Source organism: Fulvia fulva, chromosome 10 (genome assembly GCF_020509005.1).
Source record: "Fulvia fulva chromosome 10, complete sequence".
NCBI lineage: Eukaryota > Fungi > Ascomycota > Dothideomycetes > Mycosphaerellales > Mycosphaerellaceae > Fulvia > Fulvia fulva.
This window is the reverse complement of record NC_063021.1, coordinates 1,127,835-1,142,847: the sequence shown is the minus strand read 5'-3', so window position 1 is coordinate 1,142,847 and position 15,013 is coordinate 1,127,835. Positions and strand designations below refer to the sequence as shown.

The window sequence follows — 15,013 nt, the reverse complement described above, 5'->3', positions numbered from 1 at the left end:
GTGGCTTCTATTGCCTACAGACGCGCACAGCTGACTGTCGTTCACAGCTGGTGGCATGAATACTACTCATGTGACGGTTACAAGTGAGCTAGTCTCTTAAGCCCGGCCGACGCGCTCCTTCCTTATGAGGACCTCATCTACTACGCAGCATCACGGACCGGCAACTAGACTACCTCAGCGACCGCAACAATGTCGCTGATAGATCCAAACCTCGTCCCACCAAGAACCACATCCTTGCTCCATACCTATCTTTTCGACACGACAACTACCATGATCCGATCCTTCGACAGCGGCGAATGGCAGGTCCAGACCAATGTCTTGCGCAGATCCCAGTCAGTGACTGGCCTTCGACAGAAACAGCGACACGCCACCCGATTGAGCAGGATGGGATCTCTCGATGATATTGCGAGACATGTTGAGATGTGGGGCAACAAGCACGACACGATCTCAGCGATCGCTGAGCATGGGTGGTTCGATGTAGAAGGAGAGGAAGATGAAGATGAAACTTCAGGCCGACCATCTCGAGAGCAGGAGAGCGTGGCTTTATTGCCTCCTGAAATCCCGAGGAAGAATAGTAAGCGGCGGAAGGTCGAGAGGCGCCGAGGAGTCAGTAATCTACCGAAGCTACTCGAGAGATACTGCACCAAGGAGGAACCGAAGTACGACATTTTCGGCAAGCATTTGCAGAGCGAACGGGCATACTCGCAAAACAAGAACCTTGGCTTTCAATACACGACTCCAGGATTGGAGGAGGCCCCTGTCGTTCGCACTGTGCTGGACCAGAATCAGCAAGAAGCTATCGAACGTTTTAGGTCACCACCACCGCCTGCGGACTTTGGCATTGAGGGTCGTGCTGCGGGACAAGTCAGGCGGGCTCGTCAGAACACCAATGCCAAACACGCTCCAAAAGACCCACTTTGTAGGGACTTCGCACAGGGCGCAGGTAGGTCTGGAAAGAGCAAAGCACGTGGTGCTGAAGCACTCTTCGACGCGCTTCTCGCATCGAAAAGAATCAATCATACGCCTGGCTCGGCTATCTCTGCCGTGCACGAGGCTCAGCAGGAGACCCTCGACCTCGCACGGGCAGCTGAGAATCCTGTGGCCACGGCGAAGCAGATCGATCATGCGGCTGCCGAAGCGCTTTCGGCAAAACATGATCAACCACAATCCTTCTTCGAGCAAGGCACGAGCGTGAAGACAGCTTTGCTCGCGAAGGTGAAGAGTTTTCGGAAACACCAAGCGCAAGGACGTGAGCCAGACCGGAATCCCTCGATCTGTCGATTGAAGTCCAAGGCGCTGACCCTGAAGCTCAAGCAATCTCTGAGCATTCACCGTCATCCACATGCGAAGCCCTGCGAGAAGACTCGAGCACAAGCGGAAGCACAGGGACAAGCCACGGCACATGCAAAGCTACAAGCCAAAGCACGTGCCCTCGAGTTCGAAGCGGAGAAAGACAAACTACTGCACGAAATACACGTGGCCCGCAGACTCAAACACCAAAGATGGCTCGAAGCAGAAAGCGAAATGGCCCGTGCCCAGGATCGCCCACCCAACCCAATCCCTCCCATGCAACCCATCTCGCTTCACGACGACCTCCAATCCGATGCTCAAATCCACGCAACCTCCCTAGACGCCGCCTTCGACTCCACACCAACCACCAAATGGCGCGCAAACTCCCAACTCACCACCATAACCACCTCAAAGCGAAACGGCAACATCCGCATCACCTCCCCTCCCAACCACGGAATCCTCTGCCTCTGCAACATGTGGCTCGACCAAGGCCACACGCTCCGCGAGAAAGCGCTGCAACACATGACTCTCATCCAGCAGGGCCATTTCCCGCCTGACCACCTCCGGTCTGGCTGTGATTGCTATCTCTACCGCATCTACGAAGCCTTCACAAACAATCACTTCCAGTACATCGGTATTGCTCAAACGCAGAAGGAGCAAGCCGAGGAGTACGGAAAGGGGAGGTGGGTCATTTATCTCGCCAAGGAGACGCCGATTTCGAAGTTACTGCTGGGCTCGCAGCTGCCGTCGACGAAGGTTAGGAGAGTACCCGCGAGGCGACCTACGAGTGCGAACAGGCCGCGGCCTTTGAGTGCGAGGATTATGAACCAGGTGCGGAGGAGGTCAATGCATGGGCTGGTGTACTTTGCGAACAATCCATTGAGGGATGTGCGTGATATCTAAGTGGGCGATTTCGAGAAAAATGGTGTTGACGGAGGGATCTGGAAGGGGGAATTTATTCTCATGACTTCTTTGGTCATACCCCGTGGGTTTGGGAATTTGATCTGGAAACATGCTTTCTGACTTCTTTGATCATACTTCATGATCGTGATCTTCATTCATGCCACTGTCGATATAGACTTAGGTCCTCTGCTCTACTGTTGACCTTTCCCTCCCTCTCGAAACTCACACCCTTACACCTCTTTAGTGTGTAATCTTCTCCGACCTTCCACAATCATGCATATGATGCGAATGGCTCATCTTATTCTGCCTCTTGTGCGGGTGACGGCTGACACTCCTCCTCTTCCTACCCTCAATCGTCGCATTCCTCGGTGGCAAGCTATCGAAGCTCGTGGTGTAGAACGCGGTAGCGGCAGCAATCGCCTTGGTGTTGACCAAGAACGCCTCGAAGTTCAGGTTCGTGTAGTTGTCTCCAGCCTGGTGGTAATTGACATCGTACGCAACACCCGCCTCACCACCAAAGACAGCAGCCTCTTCTTCAGTCTTGACCTCCTCAGCACCGGTGAAGATACCACCAGCGGCGACACCAATGTCGAGGAATGGGCCGTAGTCCGAGCGGCCGTCGAAGTCGGTTTCCTTGGTAGGTAGACCTTGCTCCTCAAACCAATTCTCGAAGAAAGCCTCAGCCTCACCGGAACCTGGAGGGCCGGTGATGTTAAAAGCGGAACCATCTCCATCGTAAAGGGCGTAGACGTAGTTGGGCGAGGCAATCATGTCGAAGTTTAGGTACAGTCTGATCTTCTCTGCCTCTTCTGTGCCGTTGATCTGGCTGGCGTAGTACTCTGAACCAAGCAGACCGAACTCTTCGGCGCTCCAGAAGCAGAAGCGGACGGCGTTGGTGGTGGTGTATTTGGCGAGCTGGATGGCGGTCTCGAGGATTCCGATGGTGCCGGAGCCGTCGTCGTTGATGCCTGGGCCGGCGTAGACGGAGTCGGAGTGGGCGCCAATGGCGAGGACGTTGTTCTTGTCGCCACCCTTGCTGTCGGCGATGATGTTGTAGCTGTGATGGCTGTTAGCATGTGCATGATGAGGTTGGTTTGGGAGGGAAGCTTACGTTGTGCGGTTCTCAATCACGCTGTCGACCAGGAGCACGCCCTCGACAGTCTGGCCACCATTGATGGCAGCGAGCAAGGCGGTGCCGTTGTCTTGAGTTATTCCGGCAGTTGGGATATAGTCACCCTCGGCACGTGGTGGAGGGCCAAGGGTACCACCAGTGACAGGACCTGGGATGTTGTTGTAGATGATGGCACCCTCGGCGCCAGCCGCACCAGCAAGAGCACTCTTCAGACCAAAGTCACAGAGACCTCTCGAGATCAGGGCAATAGCTCCGGAAACCTCAGCTGGGTAGTCGGTAGCATTGCATCCATTGTTCGCCACCGGCACAAGAGCCGCAGTAATTCCCTCGACCGGTGAGCTAGGAGAGTACTGGTAGATCGTGGGGTCATATGCCGTTCCATCAGCAGAGAACTCGCCGCTAGCTTGACTGTAGAGAGCCTGGAACTCCTGACGTCTGAAGTCGTAGTAATCGCTCACGGTCTCGAGGTATCCCTCAATGAACTGCAGAGTATTCTCGTGGCCTGGGGAGCTGAAGACTCTGTTTCTCTGAGGTGTGCTGTAGGCGGCATCTTCGAGCTCATGAGCCTTTTGCGAAAGAGCACTCTCCAGAATCGACGCCTGGAGAGCTTTCGAGTCCACTGGCTCCTTCGCTGGTGTGTAGCTCGGTGGTGTGTAAGATGGAGGAGTGTAAGATGGAGGGTTGTAGGCTTCTTGCGCAGCAGCCAAAGCCGCGAGGGAAAGGATAGACCCGATCATTTTGGTAATAGTGATGAAGCAGTTCGAGAACTCACAGATCCATCAAGGTGGGAAAAGGCCACCTACTTCTATTCCATCCATTGGTACTGCTGTGTTTGAGGCGAATGCTCCACCAACCCTCACCACCTTCCTACCAAAGCATCGTCACCGACACAAACACGAGCGTACCTGCATACTACGATTCCTCGCGTCACAGGTCGGCCCTGCCATTCGACGACATCTGAACGATCGACATCGCACGCGACAGTGGACACAAGAGAGGCAGGTTCCAAGCAGTTCGCCATCGTACTTTCTTCTCGCTGATAGGTTCGCAGATAGTCTGCCGCAAGATCAACCAACCGTGGGCCGTGGGTCAGAGAGGGACTTGCTGGGCACAGCATTGATTGCCGCATAGGAGGTTGCACCAGAAAGTGACGGTATACTGCAGGCCAAGTGATAGAGGTGCGGAGGGCGTACGGACGAGGAAGGAGTCAAGACGAGCCAAGGTGGTGAAGAAGCAACGACCCTGGCTGAGTGGAGCAGCCAAGCAAGGCCAATTGCATCGGCGAAAGCCGGTCCATGCTTGATATCTGCTCAGCTTGTTACATGATCGCCACACACGTGCGCAGCAGTATTTCGGATCGTCGTGCTACTGCAGTCATGAAGTCTCATGGCTCGTTTGGTATCTGCGAAACATGCTTCGTTCGGAATGAACTCAAGAGCACAGCTCCAGCATCCATGTTTGAGAAAGTGAAGAGCTGAACGAAGCATGGGACAAGGCCACAATGATCAATACGAAATGCAGTTCCTTCCCATCCAACGCGTCTGTATCGCTAGCATGTACGAGAGTCGTTGATCCAAAACGCCGTCATGACTTCCAATAACACCACCTCAAGCGACAACATTGATGCCGTTCAAGCTCTGCACTGCTCTCATGCCCTCCTTCTCAAAAGTGGCCACCATCTGCTCACATCGCTTTCGGAGCTCCTCCTCTCCCTGCTGTGCTCGATGTCGCACCCACTGCTCGACGCTCATCTTCTTCTCCGGGCTGGTCAGTCCTCCTGCCGCAGCAGCGAGCTGAGATGACAATTTGCCTGGTGACGCTTGTGGTGACGGGACTAAGACTGTCTCCAGATCTGCTGCGATCCAAGGCACGCTTGAGCTGAGGTGCGAGACTTGCTTGCTTGGGCTCAGGAGCATCTTCGCAGGCGAGCGATTTGGTGTACTCGCTGCCAGTGGGATGCGTGTCGTCTTGGTCGGGCTTAGGATGATAGTCGGCTGAGGCTGTTTTGCGGACGGCTGGACGATCGAGGACGGCACATTCTCCTTGTCGCTGCCGCTTGGACTGGGAAATTGGCCCGGTGTATTTGGTCGCAGTGAGTGACGAGGCGGAGGGGATGCGAAGTCCTTATGTGCAATGTTCGCATCCTCAGCATGTACTTCGTCTCGAAGCTGTTGTAGTTCCGTGCTGTCCTTGCTAACACGACCTGACGAGGGTGACGGCTCGAACTCTTCTGCCTGCTCTTGCTCGGCAGCTATTGCTTCCTGCGATGCCTGTTCAGCTGCGATACGCTCCAGCTCCTTCTCGATCTCTATTTCGTCTCTTTCGAGGTCCTCAGGCTCTTCGACTTCGGCTTCTGGTTGGGGTTCCGCAGACGCTGAGGCTGTCTTTGACGATCGCGATGAGCGTGCTGTTGAATTCTTCTTGCCTTTGGGTCTGCCTTTACCCTTCTTCGCGGCTGGCTCAGAGGCCTTGGCTTCTGCACCATCGGCATCAAGTCGGGCTTGCGCAGCTTCCTGCGGGTCCAGTTCTATTGGATCTTCAGGCGCCACGACAGGTTCTGATGTCTGCGCGGTATCGGTGTCTGCATCTGTAGATGCATTTGAGGTCTTCTTCGGGCGGCCTCGCTTGCCCTTCGTCTTTGCCTTGGCCTCGGGCATTATTGGCACTTCTACCTCGACCACACTCGACTCGATCTGCTGCTCTTTTCGCATGCCATTAGACGTTCTCTTCACACCGCGTTTTTCCTTGGCCGACTCTATCCTGGGGGTCGATGTGTCCAATGGGCCATCGGTGACAGAGTTGTCGAGCTCTTCCTGTAGTTGATTTGAGACATCGCTGAGCCGCTGATGTGCTATCGCGATTGCGTCTGGGGTTTCAGGAGCAGCCTCTGGCTCCGACTGAGGTTCGGGCTCTGGTTCGGGCTCAGGTTGTGCTTTCGCTTTGCGTCCTCTTGTGGCTTTCTTCGTAGGTGCCACGTCGATGTGGCTGGTTTCGACAACCGAAGAGTCAACCTGCTTTGATGCTTGGGTGCCTCTCGTTGGTCTCGCTGGCAGCACTGGTATTTCGTCCTCCTGACTCGGTTGTAATGCTGGGTCTTGCACTTCGGCCTCCTCTTCCTCGATCACTGCCCTCTTCCTGCCCTTGGTGCCTTTGGCTGCAGCTTTCGTCCTAGTGATCTTCTTCTTGCCCTTCGTAGTACTCGCCGACGAAGCGTTGGTCGCGGTAGTCATGATACTATCATCGGCACCGGCCAAGCTCTCTTCGCCAGGAATGTCGAAGCCGCCCGGAATGCTAGGGAAGTCGCTCAGCCCGCTCATGACACTTACAGCACTTTGTGAGCTCATCCTACTGGCCTTACTGGCAGTGCTGGTACGTGTCGTCTTCGCCTTCGCCTTGCTCTTCTTCATCTTCCCATTTGCTGCATCTGCGCCATGGTAGTGCTCCAAGAGCTCGAAGTATCGGCATTCTGGTGCGCGGCGCTTGTGTTCCGTAAAAGGATCGTCCTTCGGCTCCCAGCCATCCAAGCTCAAGTTGCAGTAGAAGCAGGTCACGCCATCGCCATCTTCGCCCTCAGCAGCAGGATCCCAGCACCATCCCGCTTCAACCATGCGGCTCGCCTTGCACTTCCATCCTTTCTTGCCTTCATGTGTCCATCCGTCGCCGGTGCTAAAGGTAGCTGTCCGCGCCGCGAGTAATTCGTCGCACATTGGGTCTCGCATCTCGGGTTCGTCATCATCGTTTCGTGTCACGCTCCATGCTGTCGCCCAGGCGCATCCTTTCGAGTGCGCAAGATGCTCTTTAATCGGGTCGTCGTTCGGTTCCCAGCCGTCAAGCTTTACTGTACATAGAAAACACTGGACATTATCCGTGGAGTCGGCCGCCGGTCGGTAGAAGAACCCAGCTTTGGCGAGCTATATCACATCAGTAGGTACCTCAATGCACAATCGTAGTGAAATGGCATACATAGTTCGGATCTGGGTGCTCGTGCGGCCATTGCACAGTGTTCGCATTCTTCTTCTTCGACTGTGAGCTGGCGCGTCGCTTGCTGAGGTGGTGTAATTGCTGGAATGTCTCGAGACGCGCAATATACGAATGCATCTCCTTCGCCGGGAGTGTCATAGTGGATGCGCTGGTGGGAAGATGGCCGACAGAGAGGATCACATTCAGAAGTTGGTGGGCGTTCGCTCTGTTGTCGCGAAGCCAGTGAAGGTAAACAACGCCGCGATCTGCAGGCAAGCGCGCTAAAGCCTCGGGTCCACGTGCACGACAAGGGTGTGCACCACACCCATGTATCGCTCCTTCTTCGACTCATCTTTCACAGATATACATACATGTACCTCAGTCGCTCATCCATTACCCATAGATGTACTCAAGTCCAAGCGCATCGGTGCAGTCGCGCCCCTCCTGTCGTACAGATAACGCGGAGCTGCTCGAGCATGAGAGTCTTGCTGGACTTCCTGCGAATCACTTTCCGGCCTGAGGAGGGTTGTAATGGGGGTCAACACTGATCGAGAGGCGACATGTGCTTTTCGACTGACTCAGGTCGATGCCATTTGACGTACGATGGGCAGCCGTCTTGATGCTCCGGAATGCATCGAGGCCTTCATAGGCACCATCAACGGGTGTCATTAGAGCCAAACCTTTATGTTCCTTCCAGTATCGTGCGCAAGCTCGGACTGGAGCCATATGTAGGGTAGAAGCACCGGTTCTCACATATTAGCCCATCTCGTTTCAGCACATGTCTCGCAGAATCATAAGATCATTCACTGATGCCAGCAGTCCATGCTCATATGCGGTATCGGCCTAGTGGCGGGGTCTCGGCAGCCCACCTTGAAGGACTGAGATGCGTCACATTAGAACACTTCTAACGTTCTTCCAAATACCTTCAAACTACTCTACTTCACGACCAAGACATTGCAGCAATACCTAGTAGCCTCCCTCCTACACCCCATACCACCGAACCTGAGACTGCGACAACCGATTACCATGGCCAAGGGCGAGAACCGCAAGAAGGCCGCCGGCAACGCGAAGAAGGCAGAGGTAGCAGCACAGAAGTCGGCGGCAAACAACGCAAAGAAGGAGGAAGCAGAGGCAGCAGAATGGAAGAAGGGTGGCAAAGATAACAGCAAGGCGTGAGTGAAGACAATGCGGCAAACCGAGGATATGCTGACTTTCAGACAGTGAGGCAGCGGCAGCGAAACAGGCAGAAGCAGCACGAAAGAAGGCCGAGAAGGAAGCACTCCTTGCAGAAGAAGAGGCCTCGCTGCCTACGAAAGGCGGCAAGGGTAAAGCAGCACCAGCGAAGAAGTCACGCGGTCTCGATCTGTCAGGTCTTGATGCGCCCTCATCTAAGAAAGAGCTCGCAGCACTGAATGCCACTGGTATCGACAACGCTCTCGATGCACTCACATTGACGACCGACAACAAAGACAAGATCGACCGCCACCCCGAGAGGAGATTCAAGGCAGCATATGCTGCTTTCGAGGAGCGACGACTGGAAGAGATGAAGGACGAGAAGGGTCTGAGGAGACAGCAGAAGGTCGATCAGATTCGCAAAGAGTTCGAGAAGCACCCAGACAACCCGTTCAACCAGGTACATGGAACGCACGATATGTCCAAGGAAGAGATCGCTGCGCTGAGGGATAGCGAGAAGACCAAGAAAGAGTCGTTCCTCACTGGTTGAACTGGCCAAACCGGCCACGAACGCCGTTTCGCACACGAGCTCGCTCCATAAGAGCGCCTCGATGAGACTAACAACCTCGCACTGCCAAGGACATGGGCTGCACGCCGATGAACATGCTATGAATGTGCGGATGAATGCCTTTGGGGTTCTACAGCAGCCGCTGCTGTGATGCTTAACACACCTACCGCGAAGGCTATCCAGCAGTCGACTACTCACACCTACACAATGGCTGATGTGGCTCATCACGCAAAATAGACCTAAGTCACGACGTTCATGCCACCCAAGCGAAGCCCCGGTCTCTACCGCCCCCACCATGCAGTTGACTTAGGACTTTCGACAGGCGTCTTCCACGCCTCAGCTGAGCGCTGTATAGAATTGACGAGCGAGATAGCGTATAACATAACTTCATGGGGTATCTCGTCAACGACATTCAATTGCCCTCTGGCTTCGCATACGTGCTCCGACTCCGCAGCGTAGGCCCAAACATGAAGAGTACCCACGGGATGGGCGCTAATACTACACTGACAAAGCCTAGCAGACTCGTCGCCCATCCTATCCCAAGCCCTCGGTACATCTGCACGATGAACAGAGGGAAGATGGCACCCAAGGCATACCTCCCTAGGTTGTTCGCGCCCATTGCTGATGCACCAACCAGAGGACCTACAAATGTTCAGAATCAGTAATGCTCGAGACGGAGGTCATAGTCTAGGCTCAACATACCATAAAAGTCCATGACGTAAAGCACGGAGCTCATGAATATGAGCAAGTTACCGAAGCCAAAGATAGCCTCAGCAACAACTGGCGCCATCCAATGGACCTTTTCCTGCGTCGTCCAGCCGAACCAGAACAAGGAAACTGGCAAGCACAAAGATCCAATCATGGCCAGATACAGCTTCGCCTCCGGTGGCACCTTTCCATGCTGGGCTATCTTCCTCCCGTACATCAGTTTGCTGAAGACGATAATAAACGCACCACCCGCAGTAGATCCCACACCCAACCCAATGAAGAACAAACCCACCTGCCCAAGCCCAAACCCGTACTGCGTCTCAAAGACGTACGGGAAAGCGGCAAAGAAGGCATATAACGTCCCGAAGTTGATCGACACATACGACGTGAAGCACAGTACTACCGGCTCCACGCAGAACATATGCGCCGGCCGCGTCAACGTACTTCGCAAGAAGAACTTCGCGGCCTGCACTGGCGTCCTCTCCGGCTCTGGATATCTCAGTCCTCGTGCTTTGGCCCTTTTTCTCAGAATCGCTTTCTTGTACGTCTCTTTCATGAATAGTGCCGGGCTTAGACATGCCACCTCAAAGAACAGCAACGTCCACACCGTCCACCTCCAACCCATCTTCTCTGCCACGAACCCGCCTACCAAAGGCCCAATCGCGGGACCGAGGAATGGTGTCGTGACGTAGAATGTCATAGGCGCAGCGCGCTGAAGGGGTGTCCAAATATCACTTATCGTCGCACTCCCAATCGACAACCCCGGACTTCCAAACACGGCAGAGAAGAACCGGCATATACACAATGCAGCAATATTATTGCTGAACCCTGCCCCGAGCGTGAAGAGCATAAACACCGGCATCCCCGTCCAGTACACCGCTCTTCGACCGAAGGTCTCTGATAGCGGGGCAGCGAGCATAGGGCCGAAGGCGAGCCCTATTACGTAGAGGACGTAGGGGAGGAGGGAGACCTCCATTGACACTCCTAGGTCGGACATTATAGATTCTTGGCCTGGGGTAATGATGGAGGAGCCGAGGGTGCAGACGAAGGCTATGGTGGATGGGATGAGGGTATGGTAGGCCTTCTTGGAGGTAGGCCAGTTGAGGGGATTGTCTGCATCGCCTGGACTGTCCCAATCGTCGAGTTTCTTCTGGTCGTCATCGTTGTGGGAGGCATTGTTAGATGTTTGCTTTTCGGGGTCGTGTGATTGTGTGGTATCTTGACTTGAAGGATGTTCTCGTTGGCTTTGTCCAATATCTTTCTCTTCGTCATCGGTACTCTTCGGCGACATCGTTCGACTCGTTCGGGCGGAGTCTTGGGCCATAGCGAGCAATATGCGATATCACAAGGTACATGAGAGACGAGATGAGGAAAGACCTGTTACGACGAAAGAATACAGAGCACACAGTGAGAGAACGTACTTACCCAATCTAGTGTTTACAGAAAATCGTTGAAGTCGAACCTTCAATGATGTCACGTCCGACGTGGCGTCTGCAATAGCACACTCTTAATTTCTTACGCTCTGGCTGCTCTGCATTGTACAAAAAGGGTCGTAGCGCGATGCGCGATCGCCTCAACTACCAACGGCAACCAACGCCGCAGGGTCCACCTTCTGTGCTTCTTCGTCGTCATTGTCGATCTTATCGTGCTGGCATCCAATGACCTTCGTGTTTTGGGAGAAGTCTATCTTGATCTTACCGACGACCTGGTAGGTGAAGCGATAGGAGGGAGATCGCTGCAGGGATGGCGGTCTTGCATGTGCTGCGTGTCAGCATTGTGGTGAGAAGGCCCTATGCTTGAGAACGATGCCAATGGACCGAGCGCAGAATGGTCATGTCTTGTGGTGCATAGAAGCTGCAGTAAACGTTATGGGTGGATTCTGCATCTATAGAGGCAAGCCATGTATGTGTCGCCTTCCATGCACATGAGCACTCCCATGGCTACTGCTCGCACCACCAGCACAAGTTGCTCTGAAAGGATGTCCCTCGGTGTTGAAGACCCATTCGCTGAGATCGATAACATCAGGCTCCGCAAATGTAAGGTAGAGGTACTTCAGCACCTCTGCAAAGAAGAATCTGCCACGATAGTCAGCACCTACTTCACTTCAACCAAGACCGCCGCTACTCACGAATCGAGACTGTCACTGAGACTTCCACCATCCGGCATATCGACATTGTTCACAGCCGCAAATGCAATGCTGTTCCTCGATGTTTCGTTGAGCGCCTTGAAAATCTCCCAATTGTGGTCCGCCCACCTCTCATCACCCGTAATTCTATGAGCATAAAATACACTCTCCAACGGCTCTGGCCTTGAGAACCAATTCTCCACTTGTGGGAATATCCAGAACCCCTTTCGTGCGGCATTCTTCCTCGCGGCTGCGTCATTCTCATTATCAGCATCGTAGGCTTGATTAGTCTCATTGAACCACGCCCATGCTAGAGGACCGAGACCCGTCAACGTGCTGTTATAGCTTTTATGGCATCCATCTGTCCATGCTACACCCAGATCTGTAATATCAGGGCTGTCGAGAAATGCACCGCCGAGGAGAAAGTTCCCGCCTGCGAAGCAAGAGAAGGTGTCCGCGAGGTATTCCAGGGAGCCATTGTTATCGAGACGGGTTACAAACGTCAAGTCCGGAAATCCGTAAGGATGCACCGCGATGTTCTCGGTTGTGGACTCGACGGCTTTCAGCCAGAAGTCTTTGTATGTGGTTGTGGTGTTCGTGGTGTGGTATTGGTAGGTCTTGATCAAGTACTCGAGAGCGGAATCTACACCTGCTTGCCAGCCGCCGTCGAATGTGAGCATTTCGCCCGTGTCGATATCGAACTGAGTGCCGATCAGACCAGGATAGATGGGAGAAGGGCTGGGTTTGATGAGGTAGCTATTCGCGCGTTCTGCGATCTGGCGGTAGGTCTGGTTGCCAGTTAGGTCGGAGAGTCGGGTGAACTCGAGGATGAAGGTCCCGATGGAGGCGGCATTGGTAGAGTTGTACGTTGCGTTGTTAGAAGGGTCGGTGTACGTTGCGGTTATGGGTCTGCCGTTGTTGTAGTCGAGGTCGGCAGCTGGAAGACCTGTTCGCGTGTCGAAGGCATGCGCGACTCTATCTGTGAGCGTCACGGCCTGCTCAAGAAGTGCATCGACTTGGTCTTCGTCGTAGTTGCCCGAAAACTGGCCACTCTTCAGCAAGTCGTACGCAGAGAGCAAACCGCCAATGTAGCGAATGTTGGTTTCTACGAGAATGTCAGTCTGATCGCTGATTGCACTTCTTGATAGCACACTCACCAAACACGTTGATGTGATCTGCACGCGTCCTGGTAAAGTCGATCTTTCCGATGAAATCAAGCATATCGCTCACAATGTCGTTCAGACCCATGATTATGGCAGTATCAATAGAGTCGACGATTGTCAAACCCCAGCCATAACGATTATTGTTGCCCTTCGCGCTGAGTGGCTGCAGCTCATCCATTCCATATGCATATTTCGAGTAGCCACTCCATCCATGTCTAAAAGCCTCCTTGATGGCTTCGGCACGCGTTTCATCGCCCTTCACACCCGCGGCCTGTACTTTCTTACAGCCTTCAACAGGCACAGGCTGAACAAAGATTGTCTGCGCAGGTGGGTGTGCTCTACTCAGGGTGACCGTCACTGTCGGCTTGCTTCGATCGGGCACGATAGGTCCGTCGGGTTTTGCTGGCGATGTGTCTGTGTTAGGCTGGACATAGGCTGGGATAGCTTCATTTCCAAGCTCAGTAGAAACGACTGTCGAGAAGAGCAGATGTAAAACGAGTGAAAGGCGTGCGCACACCGCCATTGTAGCTTACGGTAATGCGGAAGCCAGGGCGCACGTCCAGCGGAGGGTGAGGCGCATCCTGTTGTACAGTTGTACTTTCAGCAAAGTCGAGACCGCAATCAAAGACCTCCCGGGCTCTGAAGCCAATGCAGCGACTGATGTTGGACCTTGGCAGTGCTGAGTGAACACGCATGCATCGCCTGACAATGTTCGCGCAAAGTGCAGGCGCGCAAGGACTTTATCGTGGAAAGACTTCGATGCTGAACATGGCGACCATGAAGGCGACAGCGGTATCTCAGGTGTAGACCAATCGAGAGTCGTAGGATTGTTGTTGAAGCTTTGGAGAAGGTCGGGGATGCATCGTGTCGAGAACAGTCCTAATCAAACTCTGGAGAAACAGCTTGCACCGTGCACGCAAGAAGTCAGTGCCATAGATAGCAGGAGCAACGCTCCAATACAGCCGACTCATGAACGAAGCATACTCGTGGTCGAGCATGAAATCGCAAATATCACGTCTTCGTCTTGTCAGGCAATGTTTGCATCGTCGCGTCATTTAGTGTAAAGGCATGTCGTACTATTTCCAAATATGCCCAGTGTCAATGTATTGCATAAGTCGATATTCACCCAGGAATGACAAGCGATAGTCTTCGGTAGCGACAATACATGTCGCGTCGAGCCCGCAACCGCCATGTTCGTATGGTGCGCTGGTGGTGCTTTCGAGCCAATGCGCGTCGGCCAGTGTACGCACATGTCTAACCATCGCTTCGCTACATCATCTTCTTCGATACCGCTGTAGAACGAGTTCCCATCTCTTGCATCGGCATGATGCCGTCTCTTGATCGTCGTCGCAGAAGGGATGTATATGTCCACCGACGGATGTGAAGAGATTTGTCTCGACGGGTAAGACGAATGCAGCTACATACATGATATGTACTACACCGCCCGTCTTTCCCTGCTGTTTGCGTTGAGACCACAACAGACCGCCCGGGGCATTACTTCCAGGCAGGCCTCAGTGGGAGTGCATAAGCACAATTATTGCTTTTTCTTCTTCAGCAGCACTTCCAACCTCGCATCGAATCGTTCTCGTGTCCTTTCGGCGAGGATGGTCGACAGGTACAGGCAGATGTTCCAGCGTGCCAATTTATGTATTTGATAAATTCAGCGAAATGCGCTGGGACGGGCCAGGAAGATGATGACGGCTGGGTCCATGGCAGCAAGTCAATTATTTGAGAGTCCATCGCGGCCAATGCAGTGTGAAGTGAAAGAGGTTGCCGTCGACGAAGCGACGGCCATGCAACGACGAGTAAGTGACCACGGGTTTGTTGTGTGAGGCTGGATCCAATTTACATGCTAAGTTCACTTGTCAGCCCACGGATCATACAGTCCTGGGCATAGTCTTTACAACCCCTGTTCTTCCACCTTTCCTCATTAGGAAGGACGTATCCACTGCTTGGCGTAGCTCACCACCTGGTGTGTCCTCCATTGTTGG

The 15,013-nt window shown here is 53.8% G+C and overlaps 6 protein-coding genes across 6 annotated transcripts; 2 read left to right on the top strand and 4 right to left on the bottom strand.

Moving 5' to 3' along the window:
- Positions 1–189: 189 nt before the first annotated feature.
- CLAFUR5_11935 (uncharacterized protein) lies at positions 190–2,193 on the top strand (the record flags this gene model as incomplete). The annotated part of the gene is made up of 1 exon (XM_047911083.1): positions 190–2,193. One exon carries the CDS (start codon positions 190–192, stop codon positions 2,191–2,193), a length of 2,004 nt encoding a protein of 667 aa, XP_047767157.1.
- A 240-nt stretch (positions 2,194–2,433) lies between these two features.
- Positions 2,434–4,062, bottom strand: CLAFUR5_11934 (putative leucine aminopeptidase 2; the record flags this gene model as incomplete). The annotated part of the gene is made up of 2 exons (XM_047911082.1): positions 2,434–3,250; positions 3,305–4,062. The coding sequence occupies 2 exons, from the start codon at positions 4,060–4,062 to the stop codon at positions 2,434–2,436; spliced, it is 1,575 nt and encodes a 524-aa protein (XP_047767156.1).
- An 870-nt stretch (positions 4,063–4,932) lies between these two features.
- On the bottom strand, positions 4,933–7,510 carry CLAFUR5_11933 (uncharacterized protein; the record flags this gene model as incomplete). The annotated part of the gene is made up of 2 exons (XM_047911081.1): positions 4,933–7,236; positions 7,289–7,510. Coding segments are annotated over 2 exons (2,526 nt in total), but the record flags the coding sequence as incomplete, so codon positions are not given.
- An 801-nt stretch (positions 7,511–8,311) lies between these two features.
- CLAFUR5_11932 (Coiled-coil domain-containing protein) lies at positions 8,312–9,008 on the top strand (the record flags this gene model as incomplete). Its single annotated transcript, XM_047911080.1, has 2 exons — positions 8,312–8,457; positions 8,507–9,008. The coding sequence occupies 2 exons, from the start codon at positions 8,312–8,314 to the stop codon at positions 9,006–9,008; spliced, it is 648 nt and encodes a 215-aa protein (XP_047767162.1).
- A 430-nt stretch (positions 9,009–9,438) lies between these two features.
- CLAFUR5_11931 (Polyamine transporter 4) lies at positions 9,439–11,058 on the bottom strand (the record flags this gene model as incomplete). The annotated part of the gene is made up of 2 exons (XM_047911079.1): positions 9,439–9,668; positions 9,729–11,058. The coding sequence occupies 2 exons, from the start codon at positions 11,056–11,058 to the stop codon at positions 9,439–9,441; spliced, it is 1,560 nt and encodes a 519-aa protein (XP_047767161.1).
- Positions 11,059–11,619: 561 nt separating this feature from the next.
- Positions 11,620–13,545, bottom strand: CLAFUR5_11930 (putative mannosyl-oligosaccharide alpha-1,2-mannosidase; the record flags this gene model as incomplete). Its single annotated transcript, XM_047911078.1, has 3 exons — positions 11,620–11,809; positions 11,863–12,964; positions 13,017–13,545. The coding sequence occupies 3 exons, from the start codon at positions 13,543–13,545 to the stop codon at positions 11,620–11,622; spliced, it is 1,821 nt and encodes a 606-aa protein (XP_047767160.1).
- Between the last annotated feature and the right edge of the window lie 1,468 nt (positions 13,546–15,013).